Source organism: Aspergillus mulundensis, assembly GCF_003369625.1.
Source record: "Aspergillus mulundensis strain DSM 5745 chromosome Unknown scaffold_5, whole genome shotgun sequence".
Classification (NCBI taxonomy): Eukaryota; Fungi; Ascomycota; class Eurotiomycetes; order Eurotiales; family Aspergillaceae; genus Aspergillus; species Aspergillus mulundensis.
The window spans coordinates 915276-937692 of NW_020797893.1; the positions used below are offsets into that span (position 1 = coordinate 915276).

Below are 22417 nucleotides of genomic sequence, written 5' to 3' on the forward strand. Positions count from 1 at the left end.
GGCGGCGCATGCTCACGGTGGGCCATATAGCCCCTTTTCACCCATTTGCAGATGGCAGGAGCCGCAGGACTGTCGAGCTGCTCGAGCAAAGTTAAAAGAGTCAGGCCATCTTGAGCAGTGGCTCGAGGAATCTTCAACCTGATTCGAGTCCTCTGGATCGACAGAGCATCGTCATAACAATTCGGGCTGTCTTCGGAGCCGATAGCCCTACACTACGTTAGTACTTCCCAGATTAGCCCTAGAAAGGTCATCTTAGTCTCCGTATTCAGTACGGCCCACTGAGTACTCTAGCCTCTAGGAATTGGAATTGAAGAGTGGGAATAATGATGGTCGAGACTCGCGAGGGAAGAGGAAATCCGAGCATTTCGTAAGAGCCGGAGAACAAATCCTGGAACTTTCTCCATAGCATCAATTCTCCGACGATTTGCCCAGCGAATTATTGGAGCCCAAGATACCCGCTATTGCTTGTCTTGAATGCCTTCAGCTGTAGCCTGTCCTCGTACACACAAAGGGTGCTCACTGAAAAGGCTGCACAGCATCTACTAACTATTTTGCTTTGTTTACTTTCAGGGGCAGGTTTTCAGGGACAAACCTAACACGCAAGCCCCGCGAGTCGCGTAGTCCGGTATCTGACTCGCTATAGCTAGGTAGGCGGAATATGTTTTCATCTCAACGCCTTATGCAAGCCCGGTGGGGAATATTTGAAATCTTGCAGCTCGAAACAATTGGCCGTGCACGAGACCTGGTTTGATCGCCCTGCCTGAAACCATCTAGAACATCCCGACGAAGTTCTAGGGACGACATCATATCCACCTTATACGACCATGGTCCGTTCTTACTAACAATAGAAGATGACATATTTGCACCTCAAGGCTCAAGGATTCCCACCAGTCCCAGCCTCCTCTTTTCCGCTTCCACGGTCCTCGACTTTTCCGAATAAATCTTGCGCTGTGACCTATAGGGTACAGCAACAGCTATGCACACTCTGTAACGAGTGGATACTGGACATACATACAACCACGGCAACTACTGCACTTCATGTGTGCGGGGAACATCTGAAGGGACATCAGACTGTCAATCCAGCAACCGAGAAGAAGACTATAACATGGCGTTTCTTGAGTCCGTATAATGCTCTACGCGTCTCCCGGGATTCAGTTCCCATGGATTTTCAAGAGAAGTTTCCCCGCAAGTTTGTCTTTTTAGATCTGTCCAGAACCTGGCGTCTTCGCTTAATCGCTATAATTGCTATACTTTCTGGCGCGACTCGACTATCTAGTCTAGTCCGTCTCTCAGTGGAATCCATATCCCAACTATCCACCATTCCAAGAAGTCACCTGGCACTGGCAGATGAGCTTCTCGGAACACCCGGATATATCGACTGTGGCGTCTTTTGGCCGAACATATCCGAGCTGTTAACGAAACACCCTCGGCAAGGTGCCCGGAGAGCGCAATTCTGTTCACTAACCTTGATCGCTGGCTATTATTATTAGAGTACGTTCTCCAGTATGTACTTCCTACTACAGTCATGCTAGTGTGGAGTACCAAAAAACCGGCTCCAAGAACTCCGGGGCGGGCTCTTCCCACGAAAGCAACGCGCAAAAAAAGCCAAGCAATACAGCACTAATTGTGGCTACAGCGTAGACCATCTGTGATGTCTATACAGTTGCTTCGTATGCAACCGCCAGTCCAGGGTATCCAGGTTTCGAAGTCAAAGAGGCTGCACCATGGCCGTATGCAACCGACGGCGACGGCGCCGCCTGTCAATCCTTCTGAGTTCTGACAGGCCCTTGCACCTTGCTAATGCAGGAATTCGTCGTGCTGATCCACGATTGCCTACCCCGCTTGCCTTTGGGTCTTGAAGAACAGCGCTCTGCTGCATGGAACTTGACTGTCACTGCTCCGTACCCAGAGGTGCGGATGAGTACCGGTGGCATCATCTATACACTTAGGGGGGGTGACTAGCAGAACCTGAAACGGCAGATAAATCCTCATTCATCCTCATTTGATACATGCAGGGCTCAGCTGGAGCTTTGACTCCGGAAAACCGCTCTGGATGGCCGAACCGTATCTACCTATGACGAAGTATAATCCCACCGTTGAGATAACAAGGTGTCATTGCGCGTAACGACTCCAAAATCCTAGCCACGTCTTTCCCCGCTTCCGATGTCATGGATGGGCTATTGAATTCCAAATGATGGACAGCTAAAAGTGCTTGGATTCTAGAAAGGAAGTCTGCTCCACGTTCCTGACTCGATAGACCTGATGGCTTTGTGGCAGCTTGAGCGGATGGTATCGATGTTCGAGATGCTTGACAGGCTGAATACGCAGTCTATCCAAAGGATCGCGATGAAGCACTTAGGTTTGAAAACGATTTACCTTGTCATGATACATGCTACCGCCATCGGATTAAACGACCATAGCAGATGGCAGCATCAATGGGACGTGAAAGCGAGTAGAAGACAAAAGAACTGAATCCCCTGTTCATAGCCCATGACTCGCCCTGGCATTAGATCGTTCACTAAATTCTATGAAGGCAGTTCAAGGAACTAAGTCTACGGCCATGTCCACTTCAAACGACGAGGGATTCCGAAGCAGGGAAGCACGTCAGGCCAGGCCAAAAATCTCAAACATTAGCGCCGTCGGAGATTTGGCTCTTTCTGGAACGGTACGCTTGTGTTGGCGCTAAACCAGAACGAGGCTGGGGGCGGGCCTTAAGGTTAGACCCATGTGGAAGAGGCTAAGTTTCAGGTTCCGTTTTCCAGGTACCAGAGGTTCGGCTTGGCATCAGAATAGGTGATTTGATCCGCGATCGAAATCGAGCTCAGAATCAGATGTCCCCCAGAACAGCTTTGACAAAGACCCTTCCGTGGATCGTTGCTCAAGTCAGCACACGTCTTGTTACAGACTGAGACGTGGAAATGCCAGTGGAGAAGAGGCACCGGGTTGCCTCATGCGGGAAAAGAAGAGATAGCCTAGGTGAGGCTGCACTGAGCACCAGCTTGATCAGTTCGACCGTTCGAGACCAGCTTGCGGTGGCGAGTAAGGTTAACCGCGCATACGGGCTTCAGAACACTCCGTCGCGTAGACCAATCGCCAGGTGTTCTATCGTCGGCCTCTGGTCTTCCCTCGGCCTCTGGACTTTCCGCCTCCTCGTCGTGATGCTTGGACGTGCGCAACGTCCCGTTTGCTCAGATTCAGGGTTCCACCTGCAAATTTTCCGATCGAAGGGCCCCCAACCCCTCGTTCCCGCCGCCCACCACTAATCTGCTTCTTGGGCGCGGGCTTCTCGAGGATGATCCCGTTCTCTCGAGCCTCCCGGCGCCGCTTGTCTTCCTTTGAAACAGCCTTAGCTTTGATTCCCTTTCGCATTGATGATGGCATGTTCTTCTGGTGGTAAAGTGAGCTCTTAGCCCCAAGCTCTTGCATTCTCAGATCGAGTGCCTTGTGCCGGTTCTTGCCTGTCGGCGCAAGATCCGAAGCTGACTCCAAGAGATGGGACTCTTTCAGCAGTCGCTGGAGCGCAAGATCATTCTTCAAATTGAGCGACTCAACATCTTTGTCTTCTTCGTCGTCCACGGCTTTCTTTGAGAGCTCCGTAGTAGTTAAGTCTATATCGAATGAAGGTGGTTTCGATGTCTGTTAAGCCAGTATTAGCATGAACCAATTGCGCGCACGAGTCACTTCATGCCTACCATAAACGCCTTTCGAGCTCTCTTGTCTATGATGTCTCCAGTAGGGCGAGAAGGAGCCTGATACTCGACTACTTCAACCGGAGCGTTCTCCTTCTCTTCTTCAAGACCGCTCCATTCGGACTCGGACCCAGACTCTTCTTCTTGGCTATCTCCATCATACTCGTCGTCGTCGTCGAATTCCACTTCAGATTCGTCCTCGGCAGTGCGCGCTTTAACATCTAGAGGCTGAAATTGGGCTTCGAAGAATTTGCGGAGTTTGTCTTGAGCGCTTGGTTCGGGCGCGACCGGAGATTCCTCACGGTTACCACCCTTCTTTGGCCTTGACACCGCGGAGATATCCCTTTTCCGTTTGCCAATCATCTCTGAAATATGGAGTCGTAGTTCCGTTGTAGGGAGAGTTGATCAAGGAAAAACGGTCATAGGCAACTTTTTTTCCCGATATAGTCACGTGCGATAGTAAGAACCCGCTTATCGCCCGCTTGGAGGGGGGTTTTAGTTAAGCCTTAGAAGTAACCCCTCACCAAAGACAAAATTGCAATTGAACAATTGAACAGAGACAGATTACTAGAAGGAAGGGGAACCTAAAAGCGCAAAATGACCCAATTTCGTCCCTGCATCGACCTCCACTCAGGGCAAGTCAAGCAGATCGTCGGCGGCACTCTAAGCAACATCGAGTCAGATCTCAAGACAAATTACGTTTCCAAGCTCCCAGCAGGCCACTATGCGGGCTTATACAAGCAACATAATCTCCGGGGTGGGCATGTCGTCAAGCTAGGGCCTGGCAATGACGACGCAGCGAAGGAGGCGCTTAGGACCTGGCCCGGGGGCTTGCAAGTTGCTGGGGGCATCACGGATAAGAATGCACAGTATTGGATTGAGCAGGGCGCTGAGAAGGTGAGTTTGCCTAATCGCATGGATTTGGAGCATTCCAAGTTCTATGGTGCCAGCATTAGACGCAAGGAACCTATTGGTCTCATGGATATATATTTACCAGTATACAGGTTATCATCACATCATTTCTCTTCCCAGAGGGCCAATTCTCTCTCGAACGGCTACAGGCCGTTCTTGCTGCACTGGGCGGTGACAAGTCGAAACTAGTCCTTGACTTGAGCTGTCGCCGAAAGGGCGATACGTGGTTCGTGGCTATGAACCGCTGGCAGACTATCACCGAGATGGAGGTGAATCAAGGTAAGTGGAATCAGTTTCAGTTCCCATTGCGGAGGGCGAAAGGCCATGCATCTTCCCCATTAGGTTAAAGAGGTCGCGCACTAACAGCACCACATAGAATCAATATCTCTCCTCGAACCGTACTGCTCCGAATTCCTTATTCATGCCGCAGACGTGGAGGGTCTGCAGCAGGGAATTGACGAGGAGCTGGTCTCGAAGCTCGCGGAGTGGTGTTCGATACCGGTTACGTATGCGGGTGGAGCACGGAGTCTGGAAGACTTGAAGAAGGTGCATGCTAGTAGTCGGGGGAAGGTCGATTTGACGATAGGGAGTGCGTTGGATATCTTCGGAGGCAACGGTGTGACGTTTGAAGAGTGCGTAAAGTGGAATAAAGAGCTTTGAGTTAAGCAGGCAAGAGTGGAGTAGTCATGCTTCAGGTTATATATAATGGTGCCGGTCTGTATAGAACAGACTGGATTGAATTCTTGATGTTTCATAACGGTTTGAATAATTCTATCGAAGCCAAAACAATATATACATACGGCGCACGAAGCAAGCCGGCCCGATACAAGAGCATACCAGCTGTCGTTTAGAAAGAAACGCTTCTCCATACGCCGGACCGGATCGGCAGACATTTGATGGCCGATTAGGGAATTGAGCCACGTCGGAGTCTATGCGTTAGTTGACTTTGAGGCCCATCTAGTGAGGGAATCAGCCACGTCCATCAAAGAAGCGATATCAGGCTCCAACAGCGCTCGCACGCGCGCCCCCGTCAAGCATATGCCGAAATCCCATGCTCGCTATCCAGATTAATCAAATGCCTAAGGAACACCGAAAACAAAAGAAAAGCGCCTAGCTCAGCGATATAGCTCCGCCCCGACGGGCCCGCATGTGCAGATAAGCCTGGAAGGCACAGAAAACGAAGAATCCCTGCAATATCCGCGGTCAGCTTGATTCAACCCTCCGACCTATTATGTGCCTGTAGATATGGTTCGAATTTGTCACAGAGAGAACAGAGATGCAACGTACGGCGTAAACTATAACAGCAGTAAAGATCGAGGCGGCGACCGCTCCGCCGTCTTCCGGTTCACCATCTGAGCCGGTAAAACCGTGGTGTTCACTCTGTTTGTGCGATTTGTCAGTGGTTGGGAGTCATATTCACAGCTTGCACGATGATTGGGGAGATATAGTTGATGCAAATCGAGACGAGGGACGAAGGAGAAAGGCTGCAATCAACGCACCTTGAATAGCGATCCAAGGACGGAGAGGATGACGATACCGAAGAGGGAGATGACCACGCTGTGGAACTCAGTACTCATAACACGCTATAATCAACGATATCGCTTCGATGAAGGATCATACCAGGCCCATGCGTTCATCACAGATACAACGGGCTTCATTGTGCTGGGTGTTGCTTCGCTGAAGTAGGATAGGTGAAAGGAGGTTGGTCTGGCGAAGACACGCTTGATGCAGCAGTAGTCGGGACAGAATACTTTGACGGTGCGCAAGTCCAGTGTCGAAGGAGAATAAGAAAGGAGAGATAACAATCTAGAATGGTGATGTCTAACTTGATCAACAGTCTGGCTGTTGTAACTTGTGAAGCTCCATGTGAGGAGTCTAGCCGCATTTAGCGTCCGCACTCTTGGCTCAGGCCTGGCCCGGGGGGCACTCTATATGCCCGGCTTAAGAGTATGCAAAAGCAATCTACTCAGTAGTGATACTCAGGAGTCCTAATCATGGATTGTAGTCGTGTTCGTGACATCAGGTAGCATTGTTCAATTATGCTCCTTGCCCAAATGATGTTTCTATCAAAGAGTCCCAAGGACCTTGGAAGTATATCGAGTCATGAACCCTTCGAAATTTATGTACAAACAGGCGAACTCTAGCCTGCTCTGAGCGCATCGCTGTGGATACTCAACATCACCGAAATCATAACCAGAGACCACTCCATAGAACGCCAACCAGTCTTGAAACAGAACTTTTGAATCTGCCTTCCTGCCTGAGGTATCATCAATCATAAATAGAAATAGCTTCGGCCTTCCTCATACGTTCAGAGTTCCTCCCCTTCAAACGGCTCCAACATTTTAGACATGTAGGGACCATCCAATGTATATCCAAGACGAGCGTAGTAACTGCGAACTCCAACGCCCGAAATAACGCTGATCTTTGTACTGCCGTGCTCCTCTCGGGCGATTCGCTCGGCCTCCTCCATCAACAAGGTTCCGAAACCCCGATGTTGAAATTTGCGCGGGTCACGTCCATGGAGCGGAACTGCAGAGCCGTACACGTGAAGTTCACGGATGATACTGGTTTGCTGCCCCGTAAATTCGGGACGGAATGTGTGCGTAGGACTGCATTTGCGCAGACGCAAAAGACCAATCAGGATGTCCTGCTTCGGATCTTCGTAGGCGAGGAACGTCTCCCAGCCCCCGTTGGCCGTATAGTCACGACGAATAAGCTCAATTTGAGACGGGCGAATCTTGTTCTTGACCTCATTGATACCGACCTCACGAGTACGAACGTCTCGACATGTTGTGCCGAAATCTTTCATGCGCGCTAGAGCCAGCTCCCGCAAATTTCCATTCTCGACACCCGACGTAACCAGCGGCATGGGGATATCTCGCTGAACGCGGTAGATACGGGTCCAAGGTGGGACGAGTGCAAGGATACGGGCAACAAGGTCGACTAGCGCATTAGGGGTATAGTTCTTGTAACGACCTGTTCTCCAGAGCTCGTACAAACCGGTACCGCGGATGACAAGTGTGGGGTAAATCTTCAAGCCATCAGTCCGGAAAGCCGGGTTCTCGAAATATTCTTCAAACTGGAAAAGATCGCGCTCCATGCCGACATTAGGCAAATCAGGCATCATATGACTGACCACCTTAAATCCGGCATCTTTCGCAAGCTTGAAAGTTTCCGCAACTGCTGCGACCGTGTGGCCGCGGTTCGTATCTCTCGCAACGTCCTCGTACAGACTTTGAACTCCAATCTCGAGTCTCGTGCATCCGTAGCGAAGCATGCTACTCAAATGCGTGTCCAGGCAATAGTCCGGACGAGTTTCAATGGTGATTCCAACGCACTTTATGTTACTCATTTCTCCCGCCTGGACTGCCTCGTCAACATTGTCCGTCTGATAACCACTGAGCGCATTGTGAAGTTGAGCGACAAAGGTATCTCGATATTCTGCGGGTAAAGACATGAACGTCCCTCCCATGATAATGTATTCGACCTTGTCGACACTGTGGCCAAGAGACTTGATCTGATCCACTCTTCCTCTCGCCTGCTCGAACGGATCGTATCGCGCGCGGATTGCTCGCATTGATGTAGGCTCATAACCGGTATAGGATTGCGTCGAATATTCGAAGTCGGAATCGGGACCGCCGGGGCAGTAGACACAAATATTTCCGGTGTAGGCGATATGAGGGCAACGGTGGGGTTTGCTCATCACAGCAACAACGGCGATACCAGATGACGTTCCTAAAAGCATGTATAAGCAAAGCGCCTTGGCTATGGAACAACGAATACATACTGATCGGCTTCGCAATCAACTTTGGCAGAATGTATTTCTTATAGTGCTCAGGGACGGCGGAGATGATGGCCGTCAGAGGCGGCTGGCTGGCCAAGCTATGCTTTTTTGCCATTTGACCCCGTAACTTGTTGAGGTTGATGTCCCTCTTGGGCTGCGTCGGGTCCTTTTGCGATTCATACTCCTGGATCAGAGCGTTCGCTATATCAGAGCATGCCCTCATATACCGTTCATTTTCCGGTGGCAGCTTAGAATTCTTCTTAGATTTGGGTGGCGGCGGGGCGGTCATTGTCATAGTAGCCATGATGAGAGGCTTCCTCGCGCAGCATACGAGGGGATGCTGGTCGAGAAACAGAAGGATAGCTGGGGCAGCGATTGAACTGTATCAAAATGTTGAATACCAGCAGTAGTGATGGTGGTTTGAAGTGGTAGCCCGCATCGGCCACTGATAGCGGAAGAAAAATCAAGGTCGACCGCCCGCGATGAATCGGACCGCTTAAAGCTTTCTCCCGAACAAATAGCCAAACCCGTGTCTCAAACATCGATTGCTGCTCGCTCTCTACTGCTATCCTTTCTTTCCACTACCCCCTCCTCTTTAATACCTTTGACTGTCAACTTGCCCGTCTAACGGTGCAATCTCCCCTCTCTTCTTGCTTCCCGTCTTTTTCCCTTCATTCCCGTCCGTCAGTCGCCATGCAAGCCTTTCGCCGGAACGCGGCCTCTGCCCTTCGCAACGCTGCTGCCACCCAGCGCCGCGCATACACTCCCGGTCCTTACGCCGAGACCGTCAACAACCTTCGCATCAATGCCGATACCAAGGTCCTCTTCCAGGGTTTCACCGGAAAGCAGGGAACGTGCGTGCTTTTCCCGGAATCTGCGGGATTAACAGCTATACATGATGCTGATATGCGCCGATAGTTTCCACGCTGAACAGGCCATCGCCTACGGTATATACTACCATACCTTTTAGAGCAGTTATGCGCGCTGCGTCGTTCTTGAAACGGACACTCACGCCTTCTAGGTACCAAGGTTGTCGGCGGTACCAACCCCAAGAAGGCCGGTTCTACACATCTAGACCTCCCAGTTTTCGCCAATGTTAGCGACGCTGTTAAGGAGACCGGTGCCACTGCTTCCGCCATCTTCGTTCCGTATGCCTTGAGTGAACTCCAGACTGCATGAGAAGTCAGCGCTGATGCTTGGAATTTAGTCCTCCTCTCGCTGCCAAGGGTATCGAGGAGGCCATCGAGGCCGAAGTGCCTCTGGTCGTCTGGTAAGTCTCGCCATATCTTTGGGAAAAGCGTATCTATGTCATTAACGGTGCTGGTATTTCATAGTATCACCGAGGGTATCCCCCAGCACGGTATGACAACAGCCATAGCTCGCATGTATCGTTCACTCTTAAACTAACGAAACCATGCTAGACATGGTTCGTATTACCGATATCCTGAAGACTCAGAACAAGACCCGTCTGGTTGGGCCTAACTGCCCTGGTATCATTGCTCCCGTAAGTCTCAGTGCTTGCCTAGTACATAAGAGCATCTTACTGATAACGTGATACAGGGTCAATGCAAGATCGGCATCATGCCTGGCTTCATCCACAAGCGTGGCCGCGTCGGTATTGTTTCTCGTTCTGGTACTCTTACATACGAGGCCGTGAACCAGACCACTCAGGCTGGCCTCGGTCAATCTCTCGTTGTTGGTATTGGTGGTGACCCCTTCTCTGGTACCAACTTCATTGACTGCCTGCGCATCTTCCTCGAGGATGAGGAGACCGATGGTATCATCATGATCGGTGAGATCGGTGGTAGCGCTGAGGAGGACGCTGCCGAGTTCTTCAAGGCCAACAACAAGCACAACAAGCCAGCCGTTGGTTTCATTGCCGGTATCAGTGCTCCTCCCGGCCGCCGTATGGGCCACGCCGGTGCTATCGTCAGCGGTGGCAAGGGTGGTGCCGACTCCAAGATCTCTGCTCTTGAGAGCGCTGGTGTTGTCGTTGAGCGTAGCCCGGCTGCTCTTGGCAAGTCGCTGCTCGCCGAATTCGTCAAGCGAGACTTGGTTTAAACTTGATTACGAGCAACTTCATTTTATATTACGGCAGGAGGTTGTGCGGGTCGCCGTCTTGATGCTCGGTTGACGATCAAAGTCGCCGTTGGAACATCGAGGCGATGATTGATATCTCCTGCTTTCTGCTAGATTCCCGCACTCCCTTTGAAGTTTTCTTGGAGCTCCTCTGTACTTTTCCTGTCCTTGTCATTTCATATGTTTAGAGAGGCGGTAGGAAGTAATTGGTTTCCCTGTGTAAATTTTGAATATCTTGTTTTGCATTTTACAGACTCGAAATCTGATACCAGTTATGACAGCTACGGGGAGGCGCTTGCTTTCGGTATACCACTATTAACACTTCATCAACTGGAGATCTCATTAATTGTCAACCCATTACGGTTTGATTCACACTCAATATATCGTCTACATGTTTACTAATAACAACTATTTCTGCATTAATAGTTGCCATAAGCCATGGTTGTATCAACAAAGTGACTATTAAATAATGTGCTTATACACCATATGCAGCCAAAGGGTGCAGCAATGATGCCTAAACAATGACGTTGGGTTCAAGGGCTGAGAATGAGTGAGGCTCTTTACCTTCCATAGTACTCACGTGACCAGGCACTGTCCTCGTTGCTTCAGAAACGAGCGACTCTTGTTTATTCCCATTCCCGCCTGCCTCGAGCATCACCAATCCAGCCCCAAAACGCCATGAGCCTGGCGCCCTGACAGAGTGTGTCGTCGACTAGCATATATCGGAGTGCTTTAATCCCTGTGTTTTTATTCTGTCTGAGGTAATATCCTGGCGGTGGCACTGGAGTCGGCTCTGAAAGAAGGATCAAAACAGACGGGCGCTATTAAACCTATTATTATTGCCCGTGGTTACCCACTGTTTTGCACCTAGCAACGAGTGATCCCCAAGCAACACCACTATCCGACGTCCTGTGTGCGATAGCTTCTGGAAAAGGAAGATGCCTCCCGAGCTTGGTAAGGCGTTGCATTTCCCTGCAGAGTACCTGCTTCGCTTCTAGTCATCCGATGTTATCCCGGATAGAATTGATCTCTACTTAAGCGTCGCTGACCCGCGGTGACACCAGGTCGCGCAGCTTCTCTGTCTTCTAGTGCAGCCTCTCAATCTACCCAAATTGCCATTTCTCATAGTCGTCCCGGCACTGCAGATCTCATGAGATCGCGCTCCGAAACAGTAATATCCAGGAACAGCCGTCGCCCGAGATCGAGAGGCTCGACTGCCAGTATCCATTCAACTACAACCCAGCAGACCCAAGATCAGCAACTTACCGATGGCTTCTCCCAGTTTATGCCGACGCAATCGTCTGCAGGGTCCAATCTTTTTGGCAGCAATCCGGAGGATATTATAATTCGGTTTGGTCAGCAATTGTCGCACCAGGTAAATGGAACCTCATTAGACCCTATGCAAGACACCCATCACTCTGCCATGCCGAGAGCCGACGAGTTTCCGAACCATGCTGTCCATGGCCATCATCTCTCGCACCATTCATTATCATCCGGATTACCGCACGGGTTGTCAAATGCGCCAATCCCCCAATATCAGAACATGTACGACAGTGGAATTGAGAATCACTTACCGGAACATGTCCTTGATGATCACGACACTTCTGAAGCGGGTCTCAAGAAAAAGAAGGGCTCTAGTTCGTCCCTCGCCAACGATAATGAGTTGCGCAAGCTTCTACGACAGTATGAAGGTTATACTTTGAAGCAAATGGCGGCGGAAGTCCTCAAACATGAAGGGGCTGGTGGCAAAGCAGAAAAGGTCAAGCAAGTTTTCGCGATGATCTGGTAAGTTTCAGATGCCCCGTGTTCTGTCCCGCCACTTCTTACGCGCCATAGGTTGAAGGAGAACTGCAGAAAAAGCACAGGCTCTGTCCGTAGAGATCGTGTTTACTGCTGTTACGCCGAGAAATGTGGAACTGAACGAGTCTCGGTCTTGAATCCAGCATCTTTCGGAAAACTCGTTCGAATCATATTCCCGAATGTACAGACGCGACGACTAGGTGTAAGGGGAGAATCAAAGTATCACTACGTCGATTTGACCGTGATCGAAGAGAAGCAGCAGAAGCAGTCCGCACCAACCACGCAGTTACCCTCTCATGAAGCCACGGCGACAGGTACTGTAGAGGGTCTGAACGGGAATGAGATGCATAGAGCGTAAGTGAACCTTTGCCATGTCCAGTCGCGTCGGGGACTCATATACCTTATAGAGCCAGTGTATTACCGCAGCCCACAGCAGACACAGCACTATTTCCATCGCCTACCACATCATTCACTCCGAAGATTTCGGTTGATAGGGCAATATCAGGCTGCGGTTGTCTGGCTTCTTCGCAGGCCGAAGTGATCACGCTTGAGAACGTCGCCAGCCATTCCGGAAAATTGATACACCAAATGCTTCAATTGCCAACCACGGATAGTTCCTCGGTCGATACTGATTCCCTGCAACTACCTGATATCAGTGGTTACCTCCCCGAAGGAACGGACTCCAAAGTGGCGGCGGCTCTTGCTGCTCTCTACCGTTCACACTGTATCTCAGTCATTGATAGTTTCCGGTATTGCAAGGAGCGCAATCTGCTAAGATTCTTCTCTGCGTTCCATGGCACCCTGACCGTCCCGGTTCAGAAATTGTTGACACACCCCAACCTTGCACCTTGGATTAAGGAGTGCGACTGGCTGATGTACCAGAAGATGATTGCATTTGTGGCACCTCTTACTACACAAGTTGTCCCGAAACTGGTTTTGGATGCGTTTAGCTCAATATCCCAACGACTTACAACGCACATTGCCGAAACATTCAAGACCCAGCCTGTACACGTCTCCATTGCGAGATTAATACCAGCGCACATATTTTGCAACCTTCTGAAACATATGCTTGATGTGAACCAGTCTGCTAACGCCGCTGCCGCGTGGCTGTGCCACCCCGACAATAGGAATCAAATGTGGCTCGACTTTACAACACTGGTTGACCCCAAGGAAATGACCACCAGGGCGAATATTCCTAGCTGTGCAGAGCAGGCTACGGAACGAATACTGAAGCATGATCTCCGCGCCCTTCTTACGCCTGTCGCAGATCTAAACCCTGCTGCTTCGAATCCATTCTTCTCCCAGCCTGATATGGAAGGTAGCCCTGAACCACATAAATTCCCCGTCGAAGAGTCTGTGGGCGACGAATACAACTTCCCAGACAAGTGGATCTCCTTCATCTTGAACCTCGCGCATATCTTTCCTCAGCATCGCACACAGTGCATCATTGAACGAGTGGATGCGTTGTGGGATTGCATACTACACCGTTTGACCCTGGGAGGAGCCCAAAGTTTTAGTGCCTGGTGGATGACCAAGGTATTCTTTCATGAGATGATGTTATGGCAGGCGGAGAAGGGTGGATTCATGCATTATACACCAAGCACTTTGCAAAATGCAGGCCTAGATTCTGACCAGTCGGGTCCGGCAGCTCTTGTCCTGAAGGATTCCCCCAAAGCCGTCGATAACGAGTCACCTACAACGTCAGATGCGCACAATGGCGCCTCATTAGACCAGAAGCGGATGGGAGCCGAAACGAATCCAAACCACATCGAAGATGAGAAGCCTTCTGATATTTCCGAAAACCTAACAACATTCCATGCGCCGAATCACGATGACAGCGCTATTGATCTTGACGATGACTCAATGTTGATGACCGTGGGAAAATACGGCGATATGATGGCCTCCGACCCCGCAGATGCTGAAGGCGATGTCATCGTCATCTAGCTCTGCCTCCATGGGAGTCAGGCCCCCGCATTCTGGAAATAACAAAAATCTGCCTTTTGAGGACTGGAGTTGGGGTGAAAACCTTTTCAGGAGTTTTGCTTTTGGTTGGTACATATGGAATGTTTCGGCGTTGGATTATCATTGCACGAGAGACGAGAAACGATAGCATCGACCAGGACAAAACGACTAACAGCATGGCAGTTTGATGCTTTATTTTGGCTGACAGACGCACACATCTAATATCGTGGTTGAATCCGTCTCGGTACGCTGGACGGTTTTTGTTTGATCCCGCTTTTGCTTATTTTGTTTGCTTACGAGGAATGTCGTTTGTGTAGATATTCATTCACATTGGATTGCATCGGCGCCTGGGTCTGACTATCAGCTTGTTCAATGACCATGTTTTTTTTTTGTTCATGACATTCTGTTCTTGCAGCAAATACCTAGCTATCATGGGCTGGAAGGGATTTTTAATGTATTTTGATGAAGCTGGATAAAGGCCATTGACTTATTAGCCGACATTATACAGCGAGTAGAAAAACTCCGTGGTATCCATGCATTGCGGCAGCGTTACTCTTACAACTTTATAGAGGAGCTCCGTACAATATGTCGGCTCCATAACCTGTAAATAAGATAATAACACGGTGTGCTCATAACCCGCTTGGGTTTGGAGCAGATATTCGAGTAATGTCAATGGCTGACGCCCGAGTACGTTAGCCGGCTGTAGAACAGATGCCGTGAAATGGCATCAACCTTGATAGGTACTGCGGAATCATCTCAGCGGGTACTGCGGAATCATCTCAGCGCAGCGGCAGGGAAGAACCTTGGTCCAGCAAAACCATGGGCAATGACACTCTGGATGTCTATGTTACCTGCATGGTATGGACTCCAAAGTTTGATCAGGATGTATCGACCAGATCTATATCGCGGAAAGAAGTTAGATCAAACTGAAATGAGACGGCGAAACGCAACAACAGGATTCTAAAACATACGGAGGAGGATCGAACTTGAGGCTGACACTACTCTTGGGTCGTTTGATGAAAAATTGAGCGAGAGGTTTCAATAACCCGGCGCCTGGAGGGTGTGACGCTGATACAGAGCGCGGCGCCGAGAGTCCGCTGGGTGGAATAGGTGGTGAAACTCGTAAAATATGTGGTTGTACTGTTTGAGCGGATCCTAGAATGTGTGGTGGAATGGTTGAAATGGCCTCTGTCGTGTTCGGATTATGTCGACGTCTAGGTGGTTCATCATGTTCCATGGCGTATTGACGGCGCAAAGCCCGTACATGTCTTTGCAGATCCCGCCGTCGCGAGTTGTAGGAGCGGGTCTCCGAGCTTTCGTCTTCATCACTGCTGCTGTCCTCACTATCCGAACAAAGGAAATCCTCTTCCAATGGATACATCGAGTACATGGTTCGCGATTCATCTAGTCTTCTGGTATCCGAAAATTGGGGTTCAGAGAAGTTGTTTGCCAGACCGTCAAGCTCAGTACCATCAGAGCGTTCATCGTACTCCGTAATGACGCGAAATTCAGGTGACTGGTCTGTAGTTTGATTAGAAGAAACATTGGCAGCCTCACCGGCGTCCGTTTCCGAATCAGAAAGAGAGTCAAAGCTGGTCAGAGCTGCCCGCTCTAGAGTCTGTAATGGAGCACGATATGAATTCAAATACTCTTCCGACGGTTGCATTCCCCTGCGTCGACGGCTGCGGTGGCTACGGGAATCAGCATATTGGACTTGATATTGAGCAGTTCGGGCGAGAAGCTCATCAGCCGACATAGAAACAAACACCATGCCTGCCTGGATCCTAGTAGAGCAGCGCGCATGTTAGCAAGACACGATTACCCCGGGGGCTGAACGTACGGAGCGTCGTAGCCAGATTTGGGCGCTTTGATGACAAGCTTCTTTAAACAGAAAGGAGTCTCCCCACGATGCTTCAAGATCAGGTTGCAGCGGTCTGATTTCGTACAATACACGGACGAGTCATTCGAAAGAATGTTCTCTGGCCCTGAGGTTTCACAAACAGGCGGATATGTGCCCCCATCACAACTGGCCAGCTCCATCTTCAAGGCCCCAGGCACGACTTGCCCATATTGACCATATTTCAAAGATTGTAGGCCCTCTCGGTTATCATCCGAGTCAAGCTTTCTGCGTTTGACTCTCGATTGGTCCATTTCATGATCATGATCGGATTCCAGAGGCATTGTAGACGGGATATCTATACGAGGAACAGGTTGATCAAGGATAGACTCGCGATTCCTCCGACCCCGGCCAAATTGATTGCTACCTCTCAAGCCACGGTACCTTATTGCATTGAGGTCTTGTAATCTCTGTAACCGATTTCCAGGATCCAAGCCCGCACCATAAGTACGAGCTTCTCTGATACCCCGCTCTCGTTGTAAATCCCGAATCTGCTGATCCACGTATGCTCTGGTTTGTTCAAAGGAAGATCGACCTCTTGCCCGTTCGGAGCGGGACTCCTCTAGCTCTTGGTTGAGAGTCTCTAATGCTTGTGCTGAAGTGTCCCTGTTCCGCTCTGTGTTTAATAAATCGCGCAGATGCTGCAAGCGGTTCGCGTTCGGTCGATGAGGACGATCGCTGGGTCTGCTTCCTCGGGCGGTACGACGGGAAGCGGGAGGATAGTCGTAATTCCCCGACTAGAGACGGACCAAAAGACAAAAAGTCAACATACGCAGGTCTGGGTAAATTCGCTATGTGCTAGCAGAAAGGGTCTCGGCCGCGAGCGTAATATGGAGCATAGTTCATTTCTGACATACCATCCTATGGAACGGGGGCGCCGTTAGTTCGACTGGCCAAGATCGGTGATAGGAGAGGGGGGAAAGGCGGAGACTGGGGACTGTACCGGGGCGAATTAGGCGAGTCGATTTCGAACAGGCGATACGGGGTACACGGTAGACAGATGCAGGAGGCTCGATCAACGGCTGCGAGCAAAAGAACGGCAAATGACGGTGAGCAGAGGCGAGAAGGAAGCGAGGTGGATGGAGAGTTGGCTGATGACGCTCTGGGGCATACCGTACTATCGCGATGCTTATCTGCGCTCACGTGAGAAACCGGACAACAGTACGGAGAAGACCAAGTAGACTCTAGAAGTTTGACTAGAGTCGCTTCTTGTCGCTCGACGTCTTCGCTGGCTTCATGCATGGTGGTAACACATTGAGTGATGCGCAATTGTCTGCTCTGCCCCTCTTCTCGCTCCTCTCGCGCTTCTTCCCCCCTCGGCGATCGACTTCCTTCGTCCAACGCTGCAGTGCTATCCTCGTCCCGCCCTGACGCTAGCCTCTATCACATTCCCCCGCTCTTGCTACAGTACAAGGAGATACGTTACTTTTACCGTCAGTCCAGAGGGTTACTCTCTTACCTTGCTGTCGCATAGCTGAGAGGCCGAATCGCCGTGTTTCGGAAGTGGAACTGAAGTCAAACGGCTGCTCACCTCGCTTGACATCGTCACCCCGCGTTGACTCCGCGCCTATAACATCCCCCCTCCTTCTGAAGGTCATTTTCTCTTGCTCGCCTTTTCCATTCAACAGAACTTTCCTTGACGACTCCTCACTGTGTCTTAAACCGGCCAATTTCGGCTCGTCACTATGGATTCGCAAGATCAGTCGATTAGCGCAGGTACGTACTGGCTCTGCCTACACTGATCATGTGCTTGTGATATCTGACATGTCCGCCCCATAGATGAAATCGCGCTGTACGATCGTCAAATCCGACTTTGGGGCGTCAAGGCCCAGGAAAAGTAAGTGACACCAACGGCCCAGGTACTGAATCACTGGCTAATGGCGCAACGTAACTTCCTAGACTGCGATCCGCTAATATACTCCTGATCACCTTCAAGGCTCTCGCAAACGAAGTTGCCAAAAACCTGGTATTAGCAGGAATCGGGAGCTTGACAATAATTGACGACGCGATCGTTACCGAAGACGACCTCGGGGCGCAGTTTCTCTTAAACCAGGACTGTATTGGCCAGAACCGGGCTCAGGCTGCAGCCCCAGCAGTTAGAGACTACAACAAACGGGTTAAAGTCTACGCAGATGCCGAAGGCATCTCGACCAAGCCGCCTGAATTCTTTGGGCAGTTCGATATTACGATTGCAACTGAGCTTGATTTCGCCATGTACAATACCATCAATTCAGCCTGTCGTGTTGCCGGGCGTCCGTTCTACGCAGCTGGCCTGCATGGATTTTACGGCTTCGTTTTTGCCGATCTCATCGAACACGACTTCGTGATCGAACGGTTCAAATCAAACGTTCAGTCTCAACGTCAAGAGACGTCGACTCGAACTATACTGAACATCACGCCCAAAACGGAGAATGATAAAATCGTTGAAATGGTCACGAAAAGGGAGAAATACCACCCTCTTCTCCTGGCAAACACGTCACCGCTTCCCGATGAATTTACCCGACCCCGCCGCAGAAAGCAAGTGACGCCACTTTTGAGTTGTCTACGAGCTCTCTGGGAGTTTCAAAAACTCAGCCAGGGCAGGCTGCCGAATCTTTCTCATCAAGATCTCGAATTATTCACGAAGTTAGCTGGGGTTGCGCATCAGGAACTCAAGCTTGATATGAGCACACTTGATTCGGAATTTTTGCGAAAATTCCTCCAGAACCTGGGGAGTGAATTAAGTCCAACAGCCAGCTTTGTAGGAGGCCGCTTGGCCCAGGACGTAATAAACGTTCTGAGCGCCCGAGAGCAGCCTATCCAAAATCTACAACTGTTTGATGGCGAGAAGATTGACGCCCCTGTCTATTCGCTGCACCCTTTCTTCCCAATCGATATGGCAAATTCCATGGCAGCCGTTCCTCCTGCTGCAAACCCGATCCCACTGAATGGTCAGCCGGGCGTAGGAAATGGCCACCCGCCCGTTGGACTGTCGTAGATCCCCAGCTTGAAGCCGTCTTCTATGACTCTGAGTGACGCTTGAAGAATGGGGCCTCACACAGGGCAAGGAGAGGTCACCATTTATTTTGGGTTTAATGGAGCCTTGGATCTTTTTTATATTCTTCTCACTTTCGGTCAGAAGTTCGGAACCAGGGGCTACCTGGGCTGGGAGTGGACTTATGACTGTATGATAGACTCAAATACTGGATATAAGTCGAGGAAGGATTCAGGATAATTCGAGATCCGACATATTTCCCCCCCTTTTCTTCTCCAGTTGCTCAACATCAACCACAGCGCATTGCGCAAAGAACGCTTTGGGGGTTTCAACACATGTGTCTGCACATTATAGACGCGTGTTAGGGCTAACTCCACTTATGCGCAGTACTCTATACAAGGGATCGACTGGGATTGAAGAGATAGATCTCAATTGAATTTTTCGAGCTCCTAGTTCCATATGATATAAGTATATGCTTCAAGAAGCAAGCAAAAAAAAAAAAACAGGTAAGCTACCAAAGCAACCCATCTCAACGCCATTCGCCGGGAATCCATGAAAGAAAAGTGAAAGCCGGATATACATTAAATTTGTATGAACGAAGAGTGTTTCATCAAATCCCAAAACACCCAAGAAGGCAAGACCCAATCACCATATATACTGTAAGAGTCTAAGCCACTTCTCAATAATCGGACCTACTCTTAATCCCGGTCTTTCCTGAAGAGCGGCGCACTCTCCTCATCTTCAGGCTTCCTCGGGCCAGGGCCATTTCTCCTTCCCTCATAAGGCGGAACCTTATCCTCATCTTCTTCCTCATCTGAGATAAGACCCTGGAGCTCGAAGGTCTCGGCGTCTTGGATGCGCTGCGCTTCAGAGGGGGAGCGGGCGTGGCCATTCATGTGCGTGAATCGGCTGCTGCCGGGCCCGTTCGGAAGGGCAATAGAGCCGGAGGGAACCTGGTCGGTGCTGGTGCGGGAGTGGGAAGGGGCTGCAGGGTCTGCGGATTCGGGCCAGGCATGGACGGCATAGATGTGGAGGAGAATGTTTACGACTGAAGAGAGGTTAGTCGTGCTTTTGAGTTGAGTAGATGCGAAGGTGACAAACATAGGAAGAGGATGAACGCAATGCTGTAGAGGATAAGGATGTACGAGACGTGCGTGACTCCGGCGTTTTCAAGAAGCATCATCTGCTCCTCAGTGGCGCCCATGAAGAGGAATCCGGAGGCATATAGTAGCTGCACGGAAGTTATCGTTAGGGCTTGCTTTTTGAGTATGCCAAGGCTAAGGCAGGAGGTTCAACTTACGAAAGGCGTCAAGTACTGGAAGCTGTTAGGATCCGAGCCATCTGCGTTCACACTGCTCCTGTCCCTCAGCACGAAGGAGATCTCAATGATTCGAGTCAAACCAGCCGCCATCAACGTGTAGCCAAAAATGGTATGAACCATGGTGCTGATCATTGAGTGCTGCGGATGACCGGACATGGCATAACCCGTAAGAAGAATAACGATAGCCGGGATAAGATTCCTCTTGGGTCGGCCGTTTCGCTTCCGGCTCAGCCAGATACCCAACAGACCAGCACACCACCAGACGATACCCATAGTAGTGTGTTGGAGATCGTTATGAACCCAAGGCCCGCCCCACCGATGTTCCGTGAAGGTGTTGACACAACCCCACGCCGCAATAACCAGAGAGTCGAAAAACTCCTGGCTGCGGCCGGTGCGGCGCAGCCAGTACTGGCCGACAAGCAGCAAAATAGTAAGCAGGATGCCGTAGGCGATAAAAGCACTGCCCATGATAAAGTGGGCCAAGCACTGTCCGAGATGGTCATCACGACAGAATCCCAACGAAGTGATCCCCCCGAACAGCATCTGTACCCAGCTCAGAATCGGCATCGCCTTGCCGAGGATGCCGTGGAGGACAACGAGGACCTTCCGGAACTTCCCAAGAATACCCCTTTCGATGTGTAGCTTAAGATAAATCCCGAGAATAACTTGCGCGGCTAAGAAGAACATCAGCCAGTTTGCGAACGAGGCGTGAACGTTCTTCGCGAATTGGCGGCCCTTATGCGCATGGCCAAGGAAGTACGCAACAATGGCGATAGCGGTTCCGATAACCTGGACAGGGACGTGCCATCGTGACCGAATAATCTATGAGGCCGGAGAGTCAGAACGAGATTCGCGACGGCCTGATTCGAGAGACATACACCGAGTACCATGCCCAAGGGGAAGATAATCCCAAAGGACAATCCCATGAGAATCATATGAATCCATAATGTCGAGTCCTGGATATTTCAGACTGTGTCAGCCTGCGCGGAGTCGAGATCGGTTAAGATGAGGCATCATACAATAGGGTCTTCGGAGACACCGGCACCTTCGGGGACGTGTTCATGGTCGCCGTGAGCCAGGACAGGGGAGATGAGAAGCAGGGCTCCAAGCACCCCGCGTAACTGGAGAGCGCCCAACATCTTGCCTTCCTCGCTGGACGTTTGTAGGAAGAGAAGAAGGGGGATGAGGGAAGAGAAGATGGGGTAGGCTGACGAATCTTTTGATTGAAACGATCGGAAGCGGACCGGAGACTGAGAAATGGAGATCACACCCGCTGGGATTGGTTGCACGTGCCCACTCTTTCTATAGCATAAATCAGGTACAAAGTTACAAGAAGGTCCAAACTATCAACCTTCCAATCAAATCCAACGGACATGACTATTCCAATGGCTTTAGGCCCTTCATCTATGCCCGTAGGTCCGCTAGTGGCAACTTACGTGGGTGCCTTGAGATCATAGTAATTCAAGCCATAGTACCAAAAGTTGCATCTCGAAGGAACCCACCAGAACTCTTTATCCATCCACACAACTATGTCCGCAACTCCAGGGAAACACCAAGGCGCCGGTACTCCTCAACAGGACTCCCAGAGAGACAAGAAGCTCGTAAGCCCACCTTAATTAAGTATTTTCGGCCAACATCCGACTGACGGCACTCACTCAGGCAACCCTCCGCGCATCAATAACAGACCTTGAGGCCCAAACTGCGCAGCTCGAGATCCAAATCGCCGAGATAAGGACCAAGTTAAAGTAAGCTACATTCAAAGTTTTGTCAATGTGACCTTGACTGCCCCTAAGCCGAAAGCTCACTCAATTGCGCTAGGAATGACCCATCGGAGACGGTAAAGCGGCATATCCGGTTACTGCACGAGTATAACGAGATCAAGGATACCGGACAGGGGCTGATGGGGCTGATTGCTGATGCACGTGGAGTGAGGCAGATTGATGTGCAGAAGGAGTTTGGGGTGGGTGTGAAGGATTGATTGAAAGGCAACCATGATGAA

General features: G+C 50.4%; 10 protein-coding genes across 10 annotated transcripts; 5 read left to right on the forward strand and 5 right to left on the reverse strand.

Annotated features, from left to right (window-relative positions):
• Positions 1–3102: 3102 nt before the first annotated feature.
• On the reverse strand, positions 3103–4052 carry DSM5745_05646 (uncharacterized protein; the record flags this gene model as incomplete). The annotated part of the gene is made up of 2 exons (XM_026747662.1): positions 3103–3636; positions 3693–4052. The coding sequence occupies 2 exons, from the start codon at positions 4050–4052 to the stop codon at positions 3103–3105; spliced, it is 894 nt and encodes a 297-aa protein (XP_026603494.1).
• Positions 4053–4286: 234 nt separating this feature from the next.
• DSM5745_05647 (1-(5-phosphoribosyl)-5- ((5-phosphoribosylamino)methylideneamino)imidazole-4-carboxamide isomerase HIS6) lies at positions 4287–5261 on the forward strand (the record flags this gene model as incomplete). The annotated part of the gene is made up of 3 exons (XM_026747663.1): positions 4287–4586; positions 4694–4880; positions 4978–5261. The coding sequence occupies 3 exons, from the start codon at positions 4287–4289 to the stop codon at positions 5259–5261; spliced, it is 771 nt and encodes a 256-aa protein (XP_026603495.1).
• Positions 5262–5537: 276 nt separating this feature from the next.
• Positions 5538–6259, reverse strand: DSM5745_05648 (uncharacterized protein; the record flags this gene model as incomplete). The annotated part of the gene is made up of 4 exons (XM_026747664.1): positions 5538–5558; positions 5889–5981; positions 6101–6158; positions 6222–6259. 4 exons carry the CDS (start codon positions 6257–6259, stop codon positions 5538–5540), a joined length of 210 nt encoding a protein of 69 aa, XP_026603496.1.
• Positions 6260–6909: 650 nt separating this feature from the next.
• On the reverse strand, positions 6910–8689 carry DSM5745_05649 (Elongator subunit ELP3; the record flags this gene model as incomplete). Its single annotated transcript, XM_026747665.1, has 2 exons — positions 6910–8336; positions 8389–8689. The coding sequence occupies 2 exons, from the start codon at positions 8687–8689 to the stop codon at positions 6910–6912; spliced, it is 1728 nt and encodes a 575-aa protein (XP_026603497.1).
• Positions 8690–9078: 389 nt separating this feature from the next.
• On the forward strand, positions 9079–10446 carry DSM5745_05650 (succinate--CoA ligase (GDP-forming) subunit alpha; the record flags this gene model as incomplete). Its single annotated transcript, XM_026747666.1, has 7 exons — positions 9079–9239; positions 9304–9332; positions 9407–9533; positions 9593–9655; positions 9720–9745; positions 9807–9889; positions 9946–10446. 7 exons carry the CDS (start codon positions 9079–9081, stop codon positions 10444–10446), a joined length of 990 nt encoding a protein of 329 aa, XP_026603498.1.
• A 1441-nt stretch (positions 10447–11887) lies between these two features.
• On the forward strand, positions 11888–14208 carry DSM5745_05651 (RFX family transcription factor; the record flags this gene model as incomplete). Its single annotated transcript, XM_026747667.1, has 3 exons — positions 11888–12249; positions 12301–12618; positions 12672–14208. The coding sequence occupies 3 exons, from the start codon at positions 11888–11890 to the stop codon at positions 14206–14208; spliced, it is 2217 nt and encodes a 738-aa protein (XP_026603499.1).
• A 792-nt stretch (positions 14209–15000) lies between these two features.
• Positions 15001–16407, reverse strand: DSM5745_05652 (uncharacterized protein; the record flags this gene model as incomplete). Its single annotated transcript, XM_026747668.1, has 3 exons — positions 15001–15124; positions 15198–16010; positions 16067–16407. 3 exons carry the CDS (start codon positions 16405–16407, stop codon positions 15001–15003), a joined length of 1278 nt encoding a protein of 425 aa, XP_026603500.1.
• Positions 16408–17808: 1401 nt separating this feature from the next.
• On the forward strand, positions 17809–19100 carry DSM5745_05653 (E1 ubiquitin-activating protein AOS1; the record flags this gene model as incomplete). The annotated part of the gene is made up of 3 exons (XM_026747669.1): positions 17809–17839; positions 17903–17960; positions 18023–19100. The coding sequence occupies 3 exons, from the start codon at positions 17809–17811 to the stop codon at positions 19098–19100; spliced, it is 1167 nt and encodes a 388-aa protein (XP_026603501.1).
• A 695-nt stretch (positions 19101–19795) lies between these two features.
• DSM5745_05654 (Ytp1 family protein) lies at positions 19796–21557 on the reverse strand (the record flags this gene model as incomplete). The annotated part of the gene is made up of 5 exons (XM_026747670.1): positions 19796–20145; positions 20199–20328; positions 20398–21240; positions 21297–21374; positions 21438–21557. The coding sequence occupies 5 exons, from the start codon at positions 21555–21557 to the stop codon at positions 19796–19798; spliced, it is 1521 nt and encodes a 506-aa protein (XP_026603502.1).
• Positions 21558–21947: 390 nt separating this feature from the next.
• DSM5745_05655 (uncharacterized protein) lies at positions 21948–22167 on the forward strand (the record flags this gene model as incomplete). The annotated part of the gene is made up of 2 exons (XM_026747671.1): positions 21948–22019; positions 22078–22167. The coding sequence occupies 2 exons, from the start codon at positions 21948–21950 to the stop codon at positions 22165–22167; spliced, it is 162 nt and encodes a 53-aa protein (XP_026603503.1).
• Between the last annotated feature and the right edge of the window lie 250 nt (positions 22168–22417).